Genomic DNA, 19,498 nt, shown 5'->3' with positions numbered 1-19,498 from the left:
GCTGATGCTCCGACTCCCGAGTTCGGGGGCGCAACCCTAACTACAGTTAATTACCCGTTTTGAACAGAAACTCCGCAGGTGGCCTCGGGTTCGCAAAACCGCCGGGATTCCCCGAGGAGTCCCGCCGTCTTCGTTGCGGACACTCCTTCCGGATTCGACTCACGACTCCGGACCAACAACTACAGGAAACCCTTAACCCCGACCTTCATAGATTTTATAAATCACAGAGCGTCAACGAGCTTAATAATAAAGAATTCTATCAGGCGATATCCAACAGATCAGGTACAATGCCAAGTTCTGCGAGAAACGGCCAAGTTGTGATGAGCCAAACGTCGACAGGGCTCACAATGACTTTGCGGAACTACGGAGAATTAAACTCGCGATTCGACCTCGTATTTGCTCCAGGAACAAACCGATAAGATACTAGCGAACACGACAGGAGACCGAAAGAACATTACTAATATTCCCAGTCCCAACATTTCAGATTACGGTTCCGCTTTGTTGTTGTTGTTTTCTTCCTGGAGCAGGTCGTACTTCGCGAACTGCCTTGGAGGCACCTTGCGCTCAAAGAGAATATCCAGTTCCTCGAAGGTTCGACCGCGAGATTCTGGAAGGCGGAAATAGCACCAGATGCAGCAGAGGAAGCTGATGGCACCGAAGAGAAAACCCGTCTTTCCACGCCAGTCGCCCTGGTTTCCCGTGAGCATGTAGGGCATGGCAACCGTGAAGACAATACTGGCGGCGGCCTGGATAGCGGTTGCAATGGCAATAGTGCGTCCGCGTAGACGAGTGGCGGAGATTTCGGAGATAATGACAAAACATATTGGGCCCACAGAGGTTTGGTAGACGAAGGTCCAGATGTCCATCAGGGATGCTTGCGCCCAGACAGGGCCGCTCTTGTTGCGGCCAAAGTCGAGGAAGGCGATGATGAAAAGGAGGATCGTCATGATAACCATTCCGGTACTGTAAATGGTCCGGCGACCAAACTGGAAATTTATGAGCGCGAAATCTACATTGTGAGATTAATGTAAACTTACCTTGTGCATCAATGGCCAGGACAGGCACGTTCCCACGAAACCCAGAGCAGTATTGCCGACGCCCACTGAGAGACGTTAGTACTGCCCGGAGCATATTGACCTTGAACTTACTGTTGAATGCCTCTGACGAATCCAATCCGGCCATCTCAAAGAAGAAGTTGGCATATCCGATCATCGGGTTCCCACCAATCACTTGAATCAGATACACCATGACAGAAATCTCCGTACGGAAGAGATTGGCTTTTTTGAAGCAATCCCAATAGGTTGTGGTAGCCTCAATCTCTCGCTCCAAAAGATCCGTCTGCTCAATCATGGAAAGCATCCCATCAATGTCCGGCTGGTGCTTGGATGAGGCGAGTCGAACCAATGATTTCCGCGCCTCATCAAACCGTCCCTTACGAACCAACCAATACGGACTCTCTGGAGCAAACAGCAAGCCGACGAGAAGTACGACGGGCCAGAACCACTGCATGGCAAACGGTGCCCTGTATGCCCACTCGTCGCGACGACTCTCAAACCCGGCCGACACACCCTGCGCAAGAAACTGGCCGATCACAAAGGCCAGATTGACCGATGCCGTGAGTACGCCGCGCAACGCCAGAGGGCAGACCTCCGACGCGTAAGTGGGTGCAATCACCACGTAGAAACCGAACGCCAGACTTCCCAACACCAGTCCCGCGCAAAGCATGCCGATCGAAGTGGCGAAAAACTGTACAAAGACGAAGACAATCGACCAGACGCAGCAGATGGCGAGGGTGAGTCTGCGACCGAGCTTTTCCAATGGCCAGCCACAAGCCAATGCGCCGAGGATTTGACCGACCGGGTTCCCCTTAAAAGGCCATCAGCTACGATTACTACGAGAAAAGAACAGAAAAAGACAACGTACCATTCCTAATGCTGTCTGCCATTCAGCCGCAATGATGTGTCCATCCTTGTACGGATGTCCGAATCTCTCTTGAAAGGCCGGGAGCGCATAGAACGATGTGACCAATTGGGCGTCGAAGCCAGCCATCACAACGGCAATACAGAAGAAAACGGCCCAGAAGACCGCCGTCGGCCATTGACGCACAGCATCCCAGAATCCGGTCTCGTGCTCGGCAATGGTAATATCACGAGTCGCAGTGATCGCATGGACCCCAGGTTTGGCTAGGTCTTCGGAGTGTCTCGACTCGGTCGTACCCTCCTTGATTGCCATTGTGTCGGTATATCCAGGTAGGGAGATGGTCAACGGGGGAACACTAGCAGGTGAGACTTCAGTCTTCGGTCATCCCACGACGAGAGTGGCAGCAGGTTTGATTTGTATCATCGCCACAACACGAGACCAACTTGATCTACACTAGCTACATACAGCTTATCATTGCAGACCAGCCGCATGGAGTCCATGATAATCCAGAAAGCCGGGACGGCGTTACATGCGAATCTTACTACAGTGGTACATAGTCGGAGAAACTGGGAGCTGATTCGATGAAACTCGGGAATTGGCCGTTGCTTTCAACCGCGACCGCTTCTTGATAAGACAGATTGGAGGAACTAAATCAACCAATATGGAGTTAATCCAACTAGAACTGTCCATAGGCGAGCAATCTCTGTGCGGGGTATCCAGTCTTTAGATGAGTTGTGGGTTTTTCTTAATGCTCGGTACATGAGTAGTAGTGATTAGCATGGTCCTCGATTCGTACTGGCGCCGCCGAAAGGCCCGACTGTACGGAGTGCACTCCGGACACGAGCAGCTGCATCGTGCAAGACTCCAAGTTGATTACCATATCGAGTAAGTTTAGTCATCAGAGCAGGCTTCCATCATGTGACTGACGGAAATAAGTATGAATGCATGTATTCTGCCAATCAACCCCCACAGAGCTGGGTTGGGATGTGGGGATGACAGGAGTTCCGTTCTTCAGCTCTACAAAGGCTCCTTCAGGAGACAGCGTGGATGATTAATTGTATTTATTTAATTAAGTAACTGATTCCCAGAAGAGTACGGGAGGACGGCGGGAAGCTTTCCGATTCCGCTTCGGATAGTGTCGACCATGGTGGAGAGACCGTCAAGACGGAGCACGTTCCTCCGCTCAAAACGGTCCGAGTCAGCAAACCCGTAAACACTGCTGGCCCGCAGATACTACTCCGAGAGCAGTTCTTTTGCTTGCTTCGACTCTGTGCACTCCGACCTCATACGGCGCGCAATGGGTCTTATCGGTCGTTTTATCAAGCTTTCCGCGTACGGAGGTACTGCGGTTGTCGGATCCTTTTTCATCTGGACGCGCAACTGTAAAATCGACCCTCTGCCGCCGTCGGACTACCTTTGGAATTGTCCAGCACATCGCGCGCAAAATCCCAATGGAAATGCCACCGTCAACGACATCTTGGTGCGCAAAGTCCCGCTAACACAAATTCACCCGCGGCTATTGGAGAAGAAGGGCAAACTAATCGAGGCATTCTGTGCCGGAGTTTGGGGTGGCATTGGTGAGTAAAGCCGATAAACTTATCGGATACTAACTAGTGAAATCTGTCGACGCCACGGACCATCGTTTGCTGATAGTGATTCTAAAAACCGCAGGATTCGCGTTCCAGCGTGCTTATCTCGCACGAAAGTACCAAGGCCCTCAGACCGCGCACCAACTATGGTCCACCGATGAACTTCGCCGGTCGACGTACGAAGTCGGCACCGAAATGACCGATCATTTCAAGGTCGTTGAGAAGACGGACGACCGCATCATCGTGCGCTGCGGCGATTCGCCATTGAAGACAGGGCTTCGCGAGTCCGACGGCCTGTTCGAGATGTCCGTCGCGGTCAAGAAGGAGGAGGGCGTTGCCGAGTTCTACCTCAAGTCGCTCTTCTTCAATGGATTGTCGGGAAGCAAGGAGGAGAAGTGCATGCCATATTGGATCGAATGGCTGCATCAGCAATACGCAAAGTTGTTGATGGAGAGTGCAATTCAGAATGTGCTTCGATGAGGCAATCTCCTTGTCTGGGTGGAAGCCCCGAGCGTTTGTCCTTGTGTCATGATGTAATCTTGCATCCAGGAACGTCTTCTCTCTGAACAGCATAATAGAACTCGCATTGAAACAGCTGCAGGATATCATAGGGCTCATGAAACTCATCATCTACGAATATAATGATCTTCAAGCCCTGTTATCCAGACGATGAAGTCTATCGCTCGCCTACTTTAGGGCTCATAGAGGCAATGATTGCCGTTTCAGGAAGCTTGGGTGGTTAACTTCAGCCATGGAAGTTCAGAAACTTTCGTGTTGCCCTACTTTCCAAGTCTGGACTGCGTACATCAGCGTGCTTTCAGGGGAGACACCAAATTTGGTTGTGCTTGCCATAATCATTGCTTAGATGGAAGTGTTGGTTACAAATCAGGATCTAATAGTGATTTGGCTACAAAAGAACACGGATACTCAGGACAAGATAGTCAATAAGTAACATTCGTACAATGAATTATGCAAACTGGTTCCATGAGCATGGAAAAAATATATCATAATACATTTCATAATCTAACAAATCGACATGACGCCATTGTCATGGAACGGAATCGAATCCAAAGCATGTCCATCATTGATTTTGGGTATCAACGTTGTGCTCTCAAGCACTCAAGAAGTAAAAAACAGCGTATATAAATCAAAACGGCCCCTTACAGCGCAAGGGCAACGGCACCAGCCAGACCGGCCATAGCAATGCCGACGGGATTGGCCGTGGGAGCAGCAAAGTCTTCCTGGTCCGAGGTCGAGACGTCGGTGGTAGTGGCAGCAGCAATGTCGTACTTGGAAGACAGCGACTGGGCGAAGTCGTTGGCGTTGGAGGCGATCTCGGCCGCCTGGGAGGCCCAGGCGGACTCCTTGGACGCGAGCACGGAGTCTGTCACGGAGCGAGCATCCTCCTCGAGAGAGTTGGCGCGCGAAGACGCCTCGCTGGCAATGCTCTCGGCGCTGTTGGCGATTTCAGATGCTTGGGAAGTGGCGGCAGTGGCCGCAACGCTGGTCAAATGATCCCACTTGGACGAGATATCCTGGCCCCAGGTCTGGAGGTTGGAGGCGACGGATTCCGCATGGCTCTTGGCCGCACTACCAATGCCCTCGCCCAGGGAGACGAAGTCGCCACCGAGGTTGGCAAGGTCACCGGCAATGGCCCCGAGATCGTCGCCGAGGTCGTCGAGGAGGCCACGAGCAACGCGCTGGTTTTGGGCGCGTCGGAGGGTTGGCGGAGGAGTGATTGCCGGCTGCTCCGGATTCGGGACGGCGAGTGCCGGAGCGAGCAGAGCAGCTGCTGCAACGAGGGCTTTGTACTGCATTTTGGTGATGATAATGAATATGTATGGAGTGCCGGACGCTTATGTATAGATCGATCAATCACGGAGATGGCTGGATGCACAACTAACAATCGAGATGTTCTCGCAATGAAGGAATTGTCGGACGGGGTCGACGCATCTCTTTAAATAGGGGCCCCCCCAGACTGCCAGCTCACGAAATTAAACTACACGGGCTCTGCCGAATAATGAGCCGTGTTGGCTGCATCAACAGGGCTTGGGTTCTGCAGTCTTCCAACTGGCTCAGCCCCTTTTGCCCCAGCGCGGATTCCGGATCTCATCGCAAATTTCGGCTGCGCAATGGCGAAACCGCGGCACTAGCCACACATTCTAACCTGATCCATCCTAGAACCTGTGGGGGATTATCGTCCAGCCATCCCAACACGGCTAGGGTCGGTGCAATACTCCGTGATCCGTGGGTAAGCATCGTCGAGGGGCCCTCTGTGGCTTGGTGCCTAATATAACGGCCAGTGGCACAGTTTTCCAAAACTACGACGTTCATCGGGACCAGGCATCACAGTTCAAGACAATTTTAGCGGCCGCGCCCCTTGGAATCCTGCAAGTAATGCTCTCGATCAACTTGAAATTCTTTCTTTGAACCCCCCTCGCTGCGCAGGAACCACAGAGCCTAATTTTACGAAAACCAAAATGGCGCAACCTTACCGCACAGTGTCTTCCTATTGGCCGTGGAGCTTGTCTGACCCACTCCCATAGCACGTTTGCCAGCTGATCGGTAATCTTATCTCGTAACTGACGCGTAATCATGGAGTACCCGCCCATCAGCCACATTGCACGGCCCCCCATCTCCATCCATTCATGTGGCTTGACAGCGAGGAAGCCACGGAAGATTCCGATAGAAATGTCAAGTTGGTCAGCCAATGGGTACAACTTTGGGCTCCGTCATTCTATTTTGAGCGCGGAGGATTCATTTCAGTTGACCTTTTCATGGCCGAAGGATTGGGCGATATGCGGTAAATGCAGGCCTTGTCGTACGGAGTATGGACGGAGGTACGGAGTAGTAAGGTTACCTGGAGGGCACTGCAATGAGCCGATGGAACCTGCCGGAGTCGTCATCGCAGACACATCATCATGCAGCGTGCAGCAATTAATTTCATCAGGGGAGATTCCATCTGAATGGTAGCATCGTGTAACCCGTCCAAGTCCAACCTCGGTCGATTAGAGTATGAGTAGTTACTCTGCGCTGGCCAGAACTCTGCGCAACAGAATTGATTCACTGGACTTCTTGAGTTTAGTATCACAAGCAATGATTCACAGATGATACTCGGCGGATCAATCGTCTATCGTAAATTCTGAACATGAGTTGGCTACCAAATGAGCTCCTTGCTGTGAGCACGGAGAAGAGCCTCTTGTCAAATATATATATATATTAGGGCTTTGATTCTCACATGATTGACTGGCTGATCAGAAAACAAACTCTGCGAAAGCAGTCACATTCAACAATATTGCTATTTTGAGACGGAGTAAAGGGAGTAAAGGCAATAGTATTATTACTTGCATGGAGGTTTTCTAGAATCCAACAACAGGAATGGTATCAACTGTATTCCTGGCCGAATTGGCCTGCGTTGGCAGCACATGTGCTCAGAGCCTTCCGGTCTGCCCTGCTACAAGTATAATCCTTGATATGGCAATCTGTGGCCGACGACGTCTCCTTGCATTGGTACGTGTGACCCAGCAGATTCTCGAAAAAGCCTTGTTTGATTAGGCTCCGGGCGTTTGCATTTAACCTTGTCATACACTGACCCATTGGCTTTCACTCTGTCATGCAGGAAGCCGTGTCCAAGATCAGATTCCAAACCAAATTTCATTATGGTACATGAAGGGGGGAGGTGGAATCCGCAGTTCGCATTATGGAAATTGAACCAGAGAGAGAATCAACATGACAACATGTGGAGACATCACAGCTTACAATTTCGCTGGAATCATTGGGACAGGAGCTCTACTTCCGCCATATCCTTTTGATGACATGAAACATGATCTCCCAAACCGTTCGTAACCGATTCGTGAGAAATCGTCAATTCTTGGGAGAAATATAGGAGTTCAGATGTAAATGTCTTCGATAACACCTGTATCATTTCAACGTTATTCCTGGCGTTTTGGATACGACAATAAGAAAGCAACAAAGGAACCGGGAGAAAGGAGGCCCAAAATGCCAATTGGATGAGGAGATCACATACTGTCGGAACAAGTCCAACCTTCTCCGTCAGCCGAACCAATCTTGGACCGGCCAGACAGGAGATCCACGAGTCCCTTGGTTTCTCGCCAGAACTCGTACTTGGGACGACGCTTTGCCCAGTCCGTTTCGGTGGACTCGAGACCAGTCGGCCCACCCAAGGGCGAGAAGAGCACCTGGGAACCCTTGATTCCGATGACAGTGACGGAATTTTCATCTGCAGCAATTTCATCCTTCGACTTGCCAGCGAAGCTTTCCAGGTACTGCATGCACTTGATGGCCATCCGTAGGGCGCGGACGCGGTCCATCGGGGACGGGTTGCCACCCTGCTGGAAATGTCCCGGAACAGCTGCACGGGATTCAAAGCGTCCCCTTGCCTCTTCTTTGATGATGTCGGCAATGACTTGAGTCGTATACGTCTTCGAGGCACATTCATTTCGCAGGATGATTTTGCCGGCACGGTTGGCACCATGGTCAGAAGCAAAATTCTGTCGCAAAAACTCAATGTCATCGCAGAGCATTTTGATGTTGATTCCCTCCTCGGGGATATAAACCGTTGTCGCACCTACAGCGAGACCGGCCGTCGTCGCGATGTATCCAGACTGCCCACCTTGCGTCTCAACGACGAAAACTCGGCGACGCGAAGACGACGCGGACTGCCGAATAACGTCGCAGAAGTTGACGAGTGCATTCAGACAAGTGTCACTGCCAAGTGAGTACTCTGTTCCAGGCACGTTGTTAGAGATAGTGGCTGGGAGCACGACGATGGGAATCTTGAATGCAGAGTAGTACTGCCGCGCCTGTCGCAGTTGACTGGCTGCAGTGTATGCTTCAAAACCGCCAATGATGAAAAGAGCATCGAACTTGTGCAGGTCAAAGGCTCTGGCCGTGCCCTCAAGATCCTCGCTGGGAAGACCTCGATTGGTCCCAATCTCCGAGCCTCCTTCGTTGACCCAATTGTTCGATTCCACCCATTGCACTTCACGGACCGATCCAATCGGTTTATCCGAATGGTGGCGGATGAGACCGGGGAACCCATTATGAATGGCGATTGGTGTGTGGCCACGAGTCAGGCAGTATCCAACCGCAGCACGGGTGGCCGGATTCATCCCGCCAGCGGGAGCTCCAACATGGATGATAGCAATCCTCATCCGCTTATTCTCAGGCACCCGCTGCTTGGGATGATCTACTGTTGTAGTGTTAATGTAGGCTCTGTGGTACTCCTTGAATTCCGAATCGCGCATGTTCATCGCAAATTCAAAATCCTTAGCTTTGATTCTCTCGGCCACTTCCTTGGTCTGCTTGACCGCTTCCATGAGAGGCATCCGCCCAATTTTGTTCTCGCGGATGACGATGACGGGGGAGGGCGAATCGGGCTTCATATCAAGGACAGCCTTGACGGCTTCAACTCCTTGAAGGGTTGACAGCCATCGATCGTAGGCACAAGCAGGACCGCCTCGCTGGGTATGTCCCAAGACAGTAACTCGCGTATCCAAGCCCAGCCGGGTGCTGAGGATATCCTTGACGGCATTTGACGTGATCTTATTAAGGTTGCGATCCTGCGCACCTTCTGCAACAATGACAATCGTTCGTCGTTTACCCCGTTCTCGGTTCTGGCTTGATTAGCTAGGCGCTGTGTGAAAGCGCCGAAGACTACCCACCTTGTTGATAATGGTACACATATCGTCTTCCCAACCATCACGTGGGGGCATTTCAGGAATGAACAGCCAGTCGGCATCTGTACTGATCGCGGACATCAGAGCTAGCCAGCCGCAGTGCCGTCCCATAACTTCAATGACAAAACCACGCTGATGCGAAGCGGCCGTATCAAAGACTTCATCCACCGCATCGCAAATGCGTGTCAGGGACGAATAGCAGCCAATGGTTGCATCAGTGCCAGACATATCATTATCAATCGAGCCCACTAGACCAACGATGCTCAATGACTTGTACGGAGCAACCTGGGCCTCGGTGAACTCTCCCTTCTGAACGAGCTCGTCCAAAAGTCCCGGCCACTCCGCGCGCAAGACATCTGCGCCGGTCAAACTACCATCACCACCACAGACCACGAGAGCGTTGATGCCGCGCTCCACCATGTTCTTCGCTGCGCGAAGGCGACCGGATCTTTCTCGAAAGGCGGGGCATCGTGCGGACCCGATCAAAGTTCCTCCTTTGGAGAGCCAGCCACGAACATCCTCCCAATGCACCTGTCTGATCATATTTTCGCCATTGATCAAGCCTTCATAGCCCTCGTGCACGGCGTATGCCTCACAGCCGCTGTGAATTGCCATTCGAACGACGGCGCGGACCGCGCCGTTCATGCCGGGGGCATCGCCGCCCGAGGTCAGGACGGCAATGCGCCGCTTGTTGGCAGGCTCGACGGAAGTTTTGGATACGGCCATGGGAGGTCTGTGCGACGGTCAGTTCGGTACCAGGAGTCGAATTCGGCCTCAACCGAGAGCTGGGATTCAGATGTTGCGAAGGAAAAATGGACCGAAGAGCTATTTTTTATCTGCCACTGGAGCTGTGTGCCCGGTGGGGTGTTCCCGGTGAGAGAAATCGGTGGGCGGAAGATCTACGTCACAAATGCCGATCGGGATCACTCGAGAGCCGAAGACAGCAATTTGAATTTGTCTGCTGGGACACTGGCAAGGGAATGGAAAGACGAAAGCGAAGGTTCGCCGCTCAGAAAGCCATTGATTTCACAGAACACAAAGGCTATTTGTACTCCTGCCTGGTGCCGTGATTTCACTCTGCCATCTTGAACCTCAGATCTTCTGGCCAACGAGAATTGCCCGATCTGAAGCTGAGCCTCAATCGGGAATAGCGTGGAAGCCAAATTGATCACGTGGGACATTCTTGACGACAGACAACATGACATTTGCAGGGCTGTGTTGAGACATGGAAGGCAAAAATTCCTTCCGCGTTTCCCTATACATTCTCGATATCGGATTCGCACCCCTCGCTCAATAGCTTACTGCTGAGAGAGTACTTGGTGGCTCTCCGTCAGCACATGGAATATCACAATGCGAGTGCGCATGCGGTTGGGTACTGGATTCCATATGGTCACGAGTATGCACCTCCCCCAAAGAGCCCTGTGCTTGTGCTAGGAGTCACCAGATGCGATTATCATCATAAGCTTTGGATCTATGAATCATGCCTTGATTTTCAGGGCGTAATGAGGGCATTAGACTGCAAGGATTGTCATGCATGGAGGTCCGATCAACTGATAAGATAATACGCTTAGCTTATCACTTATCAGAGCTCTTCGCCTTGGCCAACCAAAATTCGTGACAGATTTACCCCTCCAAGCCCCACTAGAATCACGTGACAGTATCATCAACGCTCGGGGCTCCGGGGGCTAAGCTTCGGTTCCTCGGATAACAGCGGTCATCGTGTTGAGTTTCAGGGTCCAGCGACCACCGCGTTCCTCCCACGGGCTCTATAGTAATGCCGTAAACTCCGGCTACCTCGTCCAACATTCTCCGACCCAATTATTGCATGAACCGGAAAGAACCTTATTCTCCAATACGAACCTGAAAATGTCCAAGTTATCATCGGCACTCAAAGCTCAAATCAACGCCGCCCATGCTCGACCGGGGACAACTCCGGCGCCGGCAGGGGTCCTTTCTCTTTATCAAAATATACGAAGGGAGGCTGAATCGCGAGATGTTGGAATCAAGGCGTGGTTCAGCGCTGCAGTACGTTTCGTATTCTGCACCAGGGACGCTCCTGCTCATGGCGTCTTTTAGACAGCTGCTACAATAACCATGAATTCTCCGCAATCGCTCCTCCAGCTTCATAACATGGCAACGGAGAACAAGTCGCGAGAGGAGAGGATTTACTTTGCCGAACTGGTGCGGGAAATAGGACTCAAATGCGTTGGTTTCAATGGAGTGCGTACGTCCAGACCAGTCGATAGAACTCATGGTAACCGAGACGATAGATTCCGCGGACTATCAATTGCCTTGGGGAGTTCCGCGCTGGGTTGCCCCCCGATATTATCAGTGGCCTGGCCACCCAACCACGTCGGTAGGCATTAAGCAAGAGCCATCGTTCAACGGCAACCATTCTCATGGATCATCACAGCCAACTCACGCCCGAAAATGTGCCGTCAATCCTGAACCGTGGCCAGGCGCTTTGGAAATCGATCTATCATCCATTCGAGACCAAGCTCGTTAACAAACTTGCCCAATCTCACCCAGACCTGCCTGTCCACATTCTCGAAAGCGAATACGGAAATCTCTTTTCAGATCCACCAGCCAGCCCGAACGGGGTTCCTGTCACCGTGGGCCGTGTCCTCACCTCCATCATTGCCGTTTCTTGCCTCCGTGCGCAGACTGGAGTTGGTCCGCAGGTCGTTTCGCACATTTTCGGCTTGCGAAAAGCATACGAAGACGGCACTGCGGAGGCTGAGGAGCACATCCAGGGAGGTAAGTGGCTAGCCACCGATGAAGGGAGTATCTGGCTGCTGGGGATTGTGGATCGCATCGTCGACTGCATTGGCAATGGCCAAGGGACGACTTTTGCGCCGGGTTATTCGCATAATGCAAAGCTGTAACCCTTCACCGTATTGGGAAGTTAATCATTTGACGAACATATTTCCGGTCAATTCACTGGCAGGCAGCCAGTCTACTCTGGCGTTTAGCGACGCAATGTACATAGCAGGAATCTATACACGTACATACACATGCACGTTTTGAAGTTCTGGCTTTGCTGTGGGAAGACACGTGTTTGAATAAGGCGCTCATAAAATTCCCGAAGTCCCATAAATAGGGTTAGATCACTTGCAGCCAGCCACATCCGAAATGCACGCTTAGGTCCACAAAATCTCAAAGGTGCGTTCTTGAATAACAAGGCCCAACTAAAAAGGGTAGATATGACAGGCAAAGTGCGGCATCCGGGTTCTGCGAAATTGATTGGAGCTGTCGAAACAGACAAATGGTTATTCCTGCTTGAAGGTCAGCAATAGATTAAAGCGATAAATACATTGCATTGTAAAATCTGCGTCGATCGCGACGCACCATCTCATTGTGTACTGGATTTGTACCTGCCTTGGGGACCTCTTGCAGAGATCTAGGATATCAGGGTGTGCACACAGGTATGTGACAGCTACTTCCGCGATACAGCTATTCTGGCTCGAGTTTGACAGCTGCTGATCCTTTACGAGACAGCTCGATACCATGGAACGGGTGTTGATCGCCAAACAAATTGGCCCCTCTCCCCCGCCATGTTTCCTTGGCAAATGAACGACCTGAACCACTGACCGTCCGCATACTCGGCGTTAACTCTGTCATGTTCTAGATTCTCATCCTCACAAATTTAGGGAGCATTGAGGGGTTACATGTCCAATCGAGAGGCTGCCTTTCCGACGATCGCGGACGAGCTGCATGTACTCTCACATGTGATGCATCCTATAACGAATGCGAGACTGGACATGTCTGTAGAAGGCCATTACCACTATCAAGCAGTGTACGCCCACGCCCGTAGCTAGTATGAAGGAGTTCAGTTTGCGGTAAGCGATCGCATCTAAGAGAGCAGAACAGCAGATTGAGCGTGGTTCGATCTGTAAAAACATGATTGGCTGGTAAGCTCCAGATCACGCACATGACGTCATTCTATAAATGCCTTGGCCAATCAGAAGTTGCGAATTGATCAGTGAACAGTGAGCTCATCTTGGACGAAGAACGCTGCAACTGTTTGGTCAAGAGGGTAAGCAGACAGATCTATCCGAATTACGAGAGTATGCTAAGTGTAAAAAAGACATGCTGGCCTAGGATGGATGCGTGATGGCTGGCTCAACCAATCTCTCTGGGGTTCGTCGATCTCAACTGAGTGGAACACTCGCTACGACCAGATCATGAGACAGCACCGGCAATTCGAATTTGGGTCTCAAACTCAACCGTCTCTCAACGTTCTTAGGCCCTTTCTCGTCCGCTGTGCGCTTGCAGAGGTGGTAGCCAACACATTGCATTCGTACCATCTCCATGCGGAGCATTCGTGGACAGAGTTTCCGCATGCAGTTCTAAGCACAGCTTCAAATGAACCTAGTCGCCAGATGCGGCAGGACAGCACAGACTGCTATAAATTGCTCCGGCTCCAGTTATCCGTTTATCCAGAGTATTAGTTATTTCTCATTCCCATGAATACCGGCAAATACTAGGAACGATATGTCGCTCACAGGAAAGGTCGCTCTGATCACCGGCGGCGCAAAGAATCTCGGCGCGGAAATCGCCCGTGAGCTGGCCGCCGTCGGCGCCTCGTTGGCGCTTCACTACAACTCCTCCGGAACAAAGCCGGAGGCCGACAAACTTCATGATGAACTGAAGAAGAAGTATCCGCAGATCAAACTGCAGTTCTACCAGGGCGACCTGACTACCGCGGGAGCCGTGTCGAAACTGTTCCAGGACGTCCTGAAGGACTTTGGAAAAGTGGACATTGTAATCAACACGATTGGGAAGGTGCTCAAGAAGCCCATTACCGAGGTCACGGAGGCCGAGTACGATAAGATGTTTGCGTATGTTATAGGTAATCGTCAGGTCAAAACGGAAGGATTCTGTTGACTCGAATAGAATCAATTCTAAGGCTGCCTTCTTCATCCTCAAAGAGGCCGCGGCACATGTCACTGACGGTGGGAAAATTATCACCGTCGTGACTTCCCTGCTGGCTGCATTCACGGGTCTCTATACGTCGTACGCTGGCAGCAAGGCTCCCGTCGAGCATTTCACTAGGTAAGCTGTCTTGGAAATTAATATAGCTTGTACTTGCTTATAATATATCAGGGGCGTGAGCAAAGAGCTCCAGCCGCGAGGAGTGAGTGTCAATGCAGTTGCGCCGGGGCCCATGGACACGCGTACGTATCAACGTGTTTCCTTTATCTTCGTTCTTCGCTCGGTGCCACTGACTTTGAAACCAGCCTTCTTCTACCCTGAGGAGACTCCCGAATCTGTGGCATTCTGCAAATCGAATGCAATTGGGAACCGCCTAACCGACGTCAAGGATATTGCACCTCTGGTTCGCTTCATGGTGACTGAGGGTGGATGGATCACCGGACAAACGATTTTTGTCAATGGCGGCTACACAACCCGTTAAAAGCGTCGAATCCCCCGAGCTGTTCATGAAACGGATCCAGGAGCGTTTGCTAGCGCCCTAGTTCAAATCAGTGGGGGTTGAGAGCAAAGGCATGGGAATTACGTGCTCCATTCTTGATTTCGATCAACTGCCGGATTCTGCTAGTGCGGCGGGTCCTGTTTTCAATTTTCAGGCACTCAGGCAGATAACCTACCTCGACTGAATGACAGATTGGCCAGTAGACCTTCTGGAATCCATCAATCGAATTTATCGACTCTGCCCCTGTTCATGAATTTCATTGCTTCAATCACCCTCCGCGCCGCTCATGGTAACGATACGGGATGTGGCCGTTGTGTGGAGGGATTTATGACTCGTAATACCGGTGTAGCATGGCTTAAGCATGGCTACGTCATACTCCGAGTCTAGAATTAGTGCCCCTTGCGGGGGAGTACAAGTACTTGAAGCTCCCAGCTTGTTCGGCTCCTCCGGAGTACCAAGTGCGGTATCACGGCAGAGACTCGAGAATCAGACCATTCTCTCGTTTGAGGACGTCTTTGATTAGCTTGCGGCATCGAATATTTTCCATAGTTCAGAGACCAAGGTCCATCTCACGGTACCATGACAACAAGATACCGTGTTGAGTGTTAGCGGACAACCAAGCTCTCTACCAGCCTATTCCGTGTACACGCTGACAATCAAGCACAATCTAGATGCCCTCAAGGTGCGCATCCGGCCAATATGTTGGGCTGCCATCCATTGCTGACTGACAGATTACAGTCGCATCGTCGCGATCAGTTGGTGCGAAAGTTTCGACTCATAGATCCCCTGTATCATTTGGCTAAAGAGTTCAGATCGAATGGATTAAAGGCTTGTTGGCCGTGCCGTTCGTCCTCCACTCGCAACCCACTGCTACGTTTCACGAAGAAAGCGAGAAACTGCGCGCCGTCGCGGATGCCACGCATCAGCGATATGCGGAGATTATGCGCGATGTCGAGTACCTGATCAACGATCACAGTATTGCCCTTCGCCTGGTCAATTGCATAGAGGAGACTTTAACAAGTTCGGTATTACAGTTGCGCACCATCAGGAAAACCGCTCGGGGCAGTCCAAGCTGAAGCTTCTTGTTCCCACCGTGGGCATGTTTTTTACCCCACTGTTGCTTCAAGAAGCGTTTGACTATCAAGATCAGCGTCGCTTCATCAGCCGCCGTCGCTTTGTCGCGCCGTCATTCAATGATGTCCGACTGATTCTGAACACCGCCCAGCTGATGGGCCTCGTGCGCAGAAGCGAGATTCGCCTCATGACGTTCGACGGCGACGTCACTCTGTATGACGATGGATGCTGCCTGACGGACGACTCCCCCGTTATCCCCCGATTGATACGGCTGCTGCGCAAGGGTCGCAAAGTCGGCATCGTCACCGCTGCCGGATACACCGAGCCGAGCAAATACTACGTCCGACTCAAGGGCCTGCTCGACGCAGTCTCCGTGGATACTACGCTTACCCGAGAGCAGAAATCGAGTCTAGTCATTCTCGGCGGCGAGGCGAATTTCCTCTTCTGCTACGATGACTCCGCGCCGGAGCTGCTCCGCTACGTGGAACGCAATCAGTGGCAGCTCGATGAGATGCGCTCGTGGACCGACGAAGATATCACGGCGCTTCTGGATGTGGCAGAGGCCGCGCTGCGAGAGTGCGTGAGTAACCTCAACCTCCCCGCAATTTTGGTCCGTAAGGATCGCGCCGTAGGCATCATTCCGCGTGACGGTTGCAAGATGCACCGCGAGCAGCTGGAGGAGACGGTCCTCGTTGTGCAGAATACGGTTGAGCGGTCCGAAGTGGGACAACGGCTTCCCTTCTGCGCATTCAACGGTAAAGCATATCACCAAACCCCTCCCCGGTTTCTACTCTCGTGTTAATTGAATCATGTTAGGCGGGAACGACGTCTTTGTCGACATTGGTGACAAGTCGTGGGGCGTACGCGCCTGCCAGCGCTACTTTGGAGGAATCGAGCGCAGCAAGACGTTGCATATTGGCGACCAATTCCTCTCTGCAGGCTCGAATGACTACAAGGTGTGTCGTCCCAGGACGCTACGGAAAATTTAAGTCGCTGATATACTTGGTGTCAGGCACGTCTGGCATGTACGACGGCTTGGGTTGCTAATCCCGCCGAAACAGTGTCGTTATTGGATGAGCTCGAGGAGTTGGAAGGAAGGGAAAGTAATTAAAAAAGTGGGATGGGCTGTTTATGTTATGGTGATTAGTAGTAGCCATCCTGCTGGGGTACAAGTGTTCAGACCAAGGCCGTTTGTCTATTCTAGACCTGAGGTTATACCCATGTCACTATAATACAATATTCCTCGTCATATCGTTAGGCGACAGAAATCTCGCGAATAACTTGCTCGAGCGTCTTTTGTCCCGGACCAGCAACGTCCGACGATTTCCACGTGTAAACTAGCTGCCCGGGCGACTCGCCTTGCACAGGTGGGTTATACTTTGCGGCGCCGGGATCATCCGGTGTTCGCTGCCGTAGACACAACTCCTCTCTGGATAGGTGAATGCTCAGCGTCTTGACTGGCACGCGGCTTTCATCGTCCGGTCGGACCGCAACTAATTCGCCATAATGCGCGAATGGCGCTTCCCACCGTAATGGCACCTTAGTACCTTCCGACCCCCCGGCTCCCTCTGCTTGACGCCTGGAAACGGTTGCAATGTACGTCGTCAAATCGAGTGTGATTAGATGCAGTAGAAGCGATTCGGCCTCTGACTTGAGCCCGATCCGTCCCGGAGCCTGCATGTGCGGGAAGTTGGGAAGCTCAAATGAGAACTCATACTCCGTTCCCAATGAGGGCGGTGTTGTTTGATGTCGTATTGTGGGCTCCGGCCGGTTGGTGTGGATGGTGACGGTCACTTTGCTGGTAGGGTTGGCAAGAGTGCCGGAGAAGCTGGATTCTATGGGGTTGAGGAAGGGGCGGACGAAGGACTCGACAGCGGGGAGAGTGGACGAGCGATTGCCATCGGCGAGGCGAATCGATGAAAAGGATCTCGATGAGTACTCGGACTGCAGACCGGCGGAGCGGAGGATTTGGTAGACGTTGCGGAGGGTCGTCTGCAGGTTTGAGACATGCGAACGGTGCTGTAGATACGAGAGGATTGGACGAAGAAGGTCATAGTATAAAGCAGGGCGTTTCTGAGTGGACAAAGGTTGAGGCAACTGCATGCGGCGTTGACTGTTCCGTCGGTGCGCATAGCAGAGCAGGATTCGCAGAGCGTAAGATGTCGCCTGCGCAATGGTATCACGTTCATGCGAGTAATCTTCGCTCTCTTCGGATATGTCATCTAGATCGACAATGTCTAGAATGATCTGCTCTTCCTCATCGTATTCGAAATGTATCGAATTACGATGGGTTACGACTCCGGAGCTGGCCAATATCCGAGCTTCGCGGGTAAGTTCATAAAAGAGCTCCTCTTCAAATAGCGAGTCGCGCGATTGTAAGATGCGTGCCTCGATCGTGTCGCCGCCTGCTGCAACAAAGTCGGAAAGTCTTGAAGAACCTACAATTTTGTTGTTTTTCTTCACACGAATTCGAACCGCCCGCGGTCGAGATGGTAACAAGCCCCGGTCCAGAACAAGGCTGCCATTGTCTGCGCGATGCAAAGAAGCCAGGCCACGATCACGGAATGTCGGCGCAGCTGCATCGATTAGCTTCATCCATGCCTCTCATGGAAAGGATATCGAACCTTCCAAGAAACCAAACTGTACCCCCAACAATTGTCGCTCCCTGGGCAGTCTACACACTTTCCAGCCCTTATTTTTTACCGTCAACAGCTCATCCCAGTACTGACTCTCTACAGCGGCTTCCTTCTCTAACCGTGAAGCGGCTTTGAGAAGCTTACTCGCCGCTGCATTAAACCCTTCCAATTTCCATCCTCGCGCAACAGTCTGCCATTCTTGAACGGTTGACTTGGGCTGCTCCGGCATCTTAATCACGTCGATATCTAGCGAACCAGACGGGACCATTTGTTTGAGCGTCGCGGACATGGTGGGTTCAGCCTGGCGAGGATTATGTTTCGACAACAGTAGCGATATCACATCTAATGCCATTGTAGCCTCTGTATGAGCTTGTCTACAGGATAATAAGTCGCGAGCTCCATGAAACATTGTACCAGTCCTTACACGGCAAATTGAAGGATCTCCGCCCGGCGCTTGTAGACCGTCTCCTGCCGGTCGCTTGCATCTATCTCACTGGGCGCCATCGCCGATTCTCCATCGCTCTCGTCGCCTTTCTCCTTTCGAGCCTGGAGCTCATCTTGCAGGCTTTGCTCGGTGACACTCCGAAACGAACCCCGTTGCGCGTTGATCTGGGCGATGCGAACAGGAAGCATGTCCTTCTTGCCGGTCCCTGACACCACTGGCCGCAGTGGCAGGGCGAAGGACTTGTCGTCCTCCATGGCTTATCGTGGCTATCGCGGGCATGCCCTTTGTCGCGAACTCCGGCTTTGTGATGCTCCAAGGCACCTTTTGATCACATGACTTTGGAGCTCAATTTCCAACTTCCCCACAGTTCTTGGTCAACTGGTCTAATACCACCTCATGTCGTCACTCGCCGGTGATTTCGCCGTACATGCTGCCACGACAACTGGGGAGTCTGGGATACGAAGATGAACAATGGCAGTTGATCAACAGAATCTCTACGATGTTCAACGATGTTCAATTGCAGTTTCTTGCTCGTGCAGGCTCATGATTGTGTCTGGCTAGACAAGCCCACCGCGGTCCTGGCAGCCTTGGAAGTCGGGCCATTGTGCCCTGTCCTGAGAACTCTGGTTCTGCTCGTAACCTACCGTCCCATACTCCTGACCGTCTTCTCGAAACCTTTGGAATTGGAAATCAGAGCTTAA

At 51.9% G+C, this 19,498-nt stretch overlaps 8 protein-coding genes across 8 annotated transcripts; 4 read left to right on the top strand and 4 right to left on the bottom strand.

Moving 5' to 3' along the window:
* Positions 1 to 485: 485 nt before the first annotated feature.
* On the bottom strand, positions 486 to 2,232 carry VTN49DRAFT_467 (uncharacterized protein; the record flags this gene model as incomplete). The annotated part of the gene is made up of 4 exons (XM_069412641.1): positions 486 to 986; positions 1,038 to 1,102; positions 1,149 to 1,866; positions 1,924 to 2,232. 4 exons carry the CDS (start codon positions 2,230 to 2,232, stop codon positions 486 to 488), a joined length of 1,593 nt encoding a protein of 530 aa, XP_069271370.1.
* Positions 2,233 to 3,217: 985 nt separating this feature from the next.
* Positions 3,218 to 3,989, top strand: VTN49DRAFT_466 (uncharacterized protein; the record flags this gene model as incomplete). The annotated part of the gene is made up of 2 exons (XM_069412630.1): positions 3,218 to 3,497; positions 3,592 to 3,989. 2 exons carry the CDS (start codon positions 3,218 to 3,220, stop codon positions 3,987 to 3,989), a joined length of 678 nt encoding a protein of 225 aa, XP_069271369.1.
* A 680-nt stretch (positions 3,990 to 4,669) lies between these two features.
* VTN49DRAFT_465 (uncharacterized protein) lies at positions 4,670 to 5,326 on the bottom strand (the record flags this gene model as incomplete). The annotated part of the gene is made up of 1 exon (XM_069412619.1): positions 4,670 to 5,326. One exon carries the CDS (start codon positions 5,324 to 5,326, stop codon positions 4,670 to 4,672), a length of 657 nt encoding a protein of 218 aa, XP_069271368.1.
* A 2,073-nt stretch (positions 5,327 to 7,399) lies between these two features.
* On the bottom strand, positions 7,400 to 9,934 carry VTN49DRAFT_464 (uncharacterized protein; the record flags this gene model as incomplete). The annotated part of the gene is made up of 3 exons (XM_069412608.1): positions 7,400 to 7,425; positions 7,537 to 9,145; positions 9,194 to 9,934. The coding sequence occupies 3 exons, from the start codon at positions 9,932 to 9,934 to the stop codon at positions 7,400 to 7,402; spliced, it is 2,376 nt and encodes a 791-aa protein (XP_069271367.1).
* Positions 9,935 to 11,074: 1,140 nt separating this feature from the next.
* Positions 11,075 to 12,093, top strand: VTN49DRAFT_463 (uncharacterized protein; the record flags this gene model as incomplete). The annotated part of the gene is made up of 4 exons (XM_069412597.1): positions 11,075 to 11,233; positions 11,285 to 11,428; positions 11,479 to 11,564; positions 11,622 to 12,093. 4 exons carry the CDS (start codon positions 11,075 to 11,077, stop codon positions 12,091 to 12,093), a joined length of 861 nt encoding a protein of 286 aa, XP_069271366.1.
* Positions 12,094 to 13,702: 1,609 nt separating this feature from the next.
* Positions 13,703 to 14,624, top strand: VTN49DRAFT_462 (uncharacterized protein; the record flags this gene model as incomplete). Its single annotated transcript, XM_069412586.1, has 4 exons — positions 13,703 to 14,049; positions 14,105 to 14,263; positions 14,315 to 14,385; positions 14,449 to 14,624. 4 exons carry the CDS (start codon positions 13,703 to 13,705, stop codon positions 14,622 to 14,624), a joined length of 753 nt encoding a protein of 250 aa, XP_069271365.1.
* A 597-nt stretch (positions 14,625 to 15,221) lies between these two features.
* On the top strand, positions 15,222 to 16,827 carry VTN49DRAFT_461 (uncharacterized protein; the record flags this gene model as incomplete). Its single annotated transcript, XM_069412575.1, has 7 exons — positions 15,222 to 15,246; positions 15,314 to 15,324; positions 15,381 to 15,401; positions 15,455 to 15,617; positions 15,677 to 16,471; positions 16,533 to 16,672; positions 16,729 to 16,827. 7 exons carry the CDS (start codon positions 15,222 to 15,224, stop codon positions 16,825 to 16,827), a joined length of 1,254 nt encoding a protein of 417 aa, XP_069271364.1.
* Positions 16,828 to 16,970: 143 nt separating this feature from the next.
* Positions 16,971 to 19,051, bottom strand: VTN49DRAFT_460 (uncharacterized protein; the record flags this gene model as incomplete). Its single annotated transcript, XM_069412564.1, has 3 exons — positions 16,971 to 18,292; positions 18,341 to 18,726; positions 18,777 to 19,051. The coding sequence occupies 3 exons, from the start codon at positions 19,049 to 19,051 to the stop codon at positions 16,971 to 16,973; spliced, it is 1,983 nt and encodes a 660-aa protein (XP_069271363.1).
* Between the last annotated feature and the right edge of the window lie 447 nt (positions 19,052 to 19,498).

Source organism: Thermomyces lanuginosus, assembly GCF_041956635.1.
Source record: "Thermomyces lanuginosus strain ATCC 200065 unplaced genomic scaffold VTN49scaffold_16, whole genome shotgun sequence".
Classification (NCBI taxonomy): Eukaryota; Fungi; Ascomycota; class Eurotiomycetes; order Eurotiales; family Trichocomaceae; genus Thermomyces; species Thermomyces lanuginosus.
This window is presented reverse-complemented; position numbering and strand designations above follow the sequence as displayed.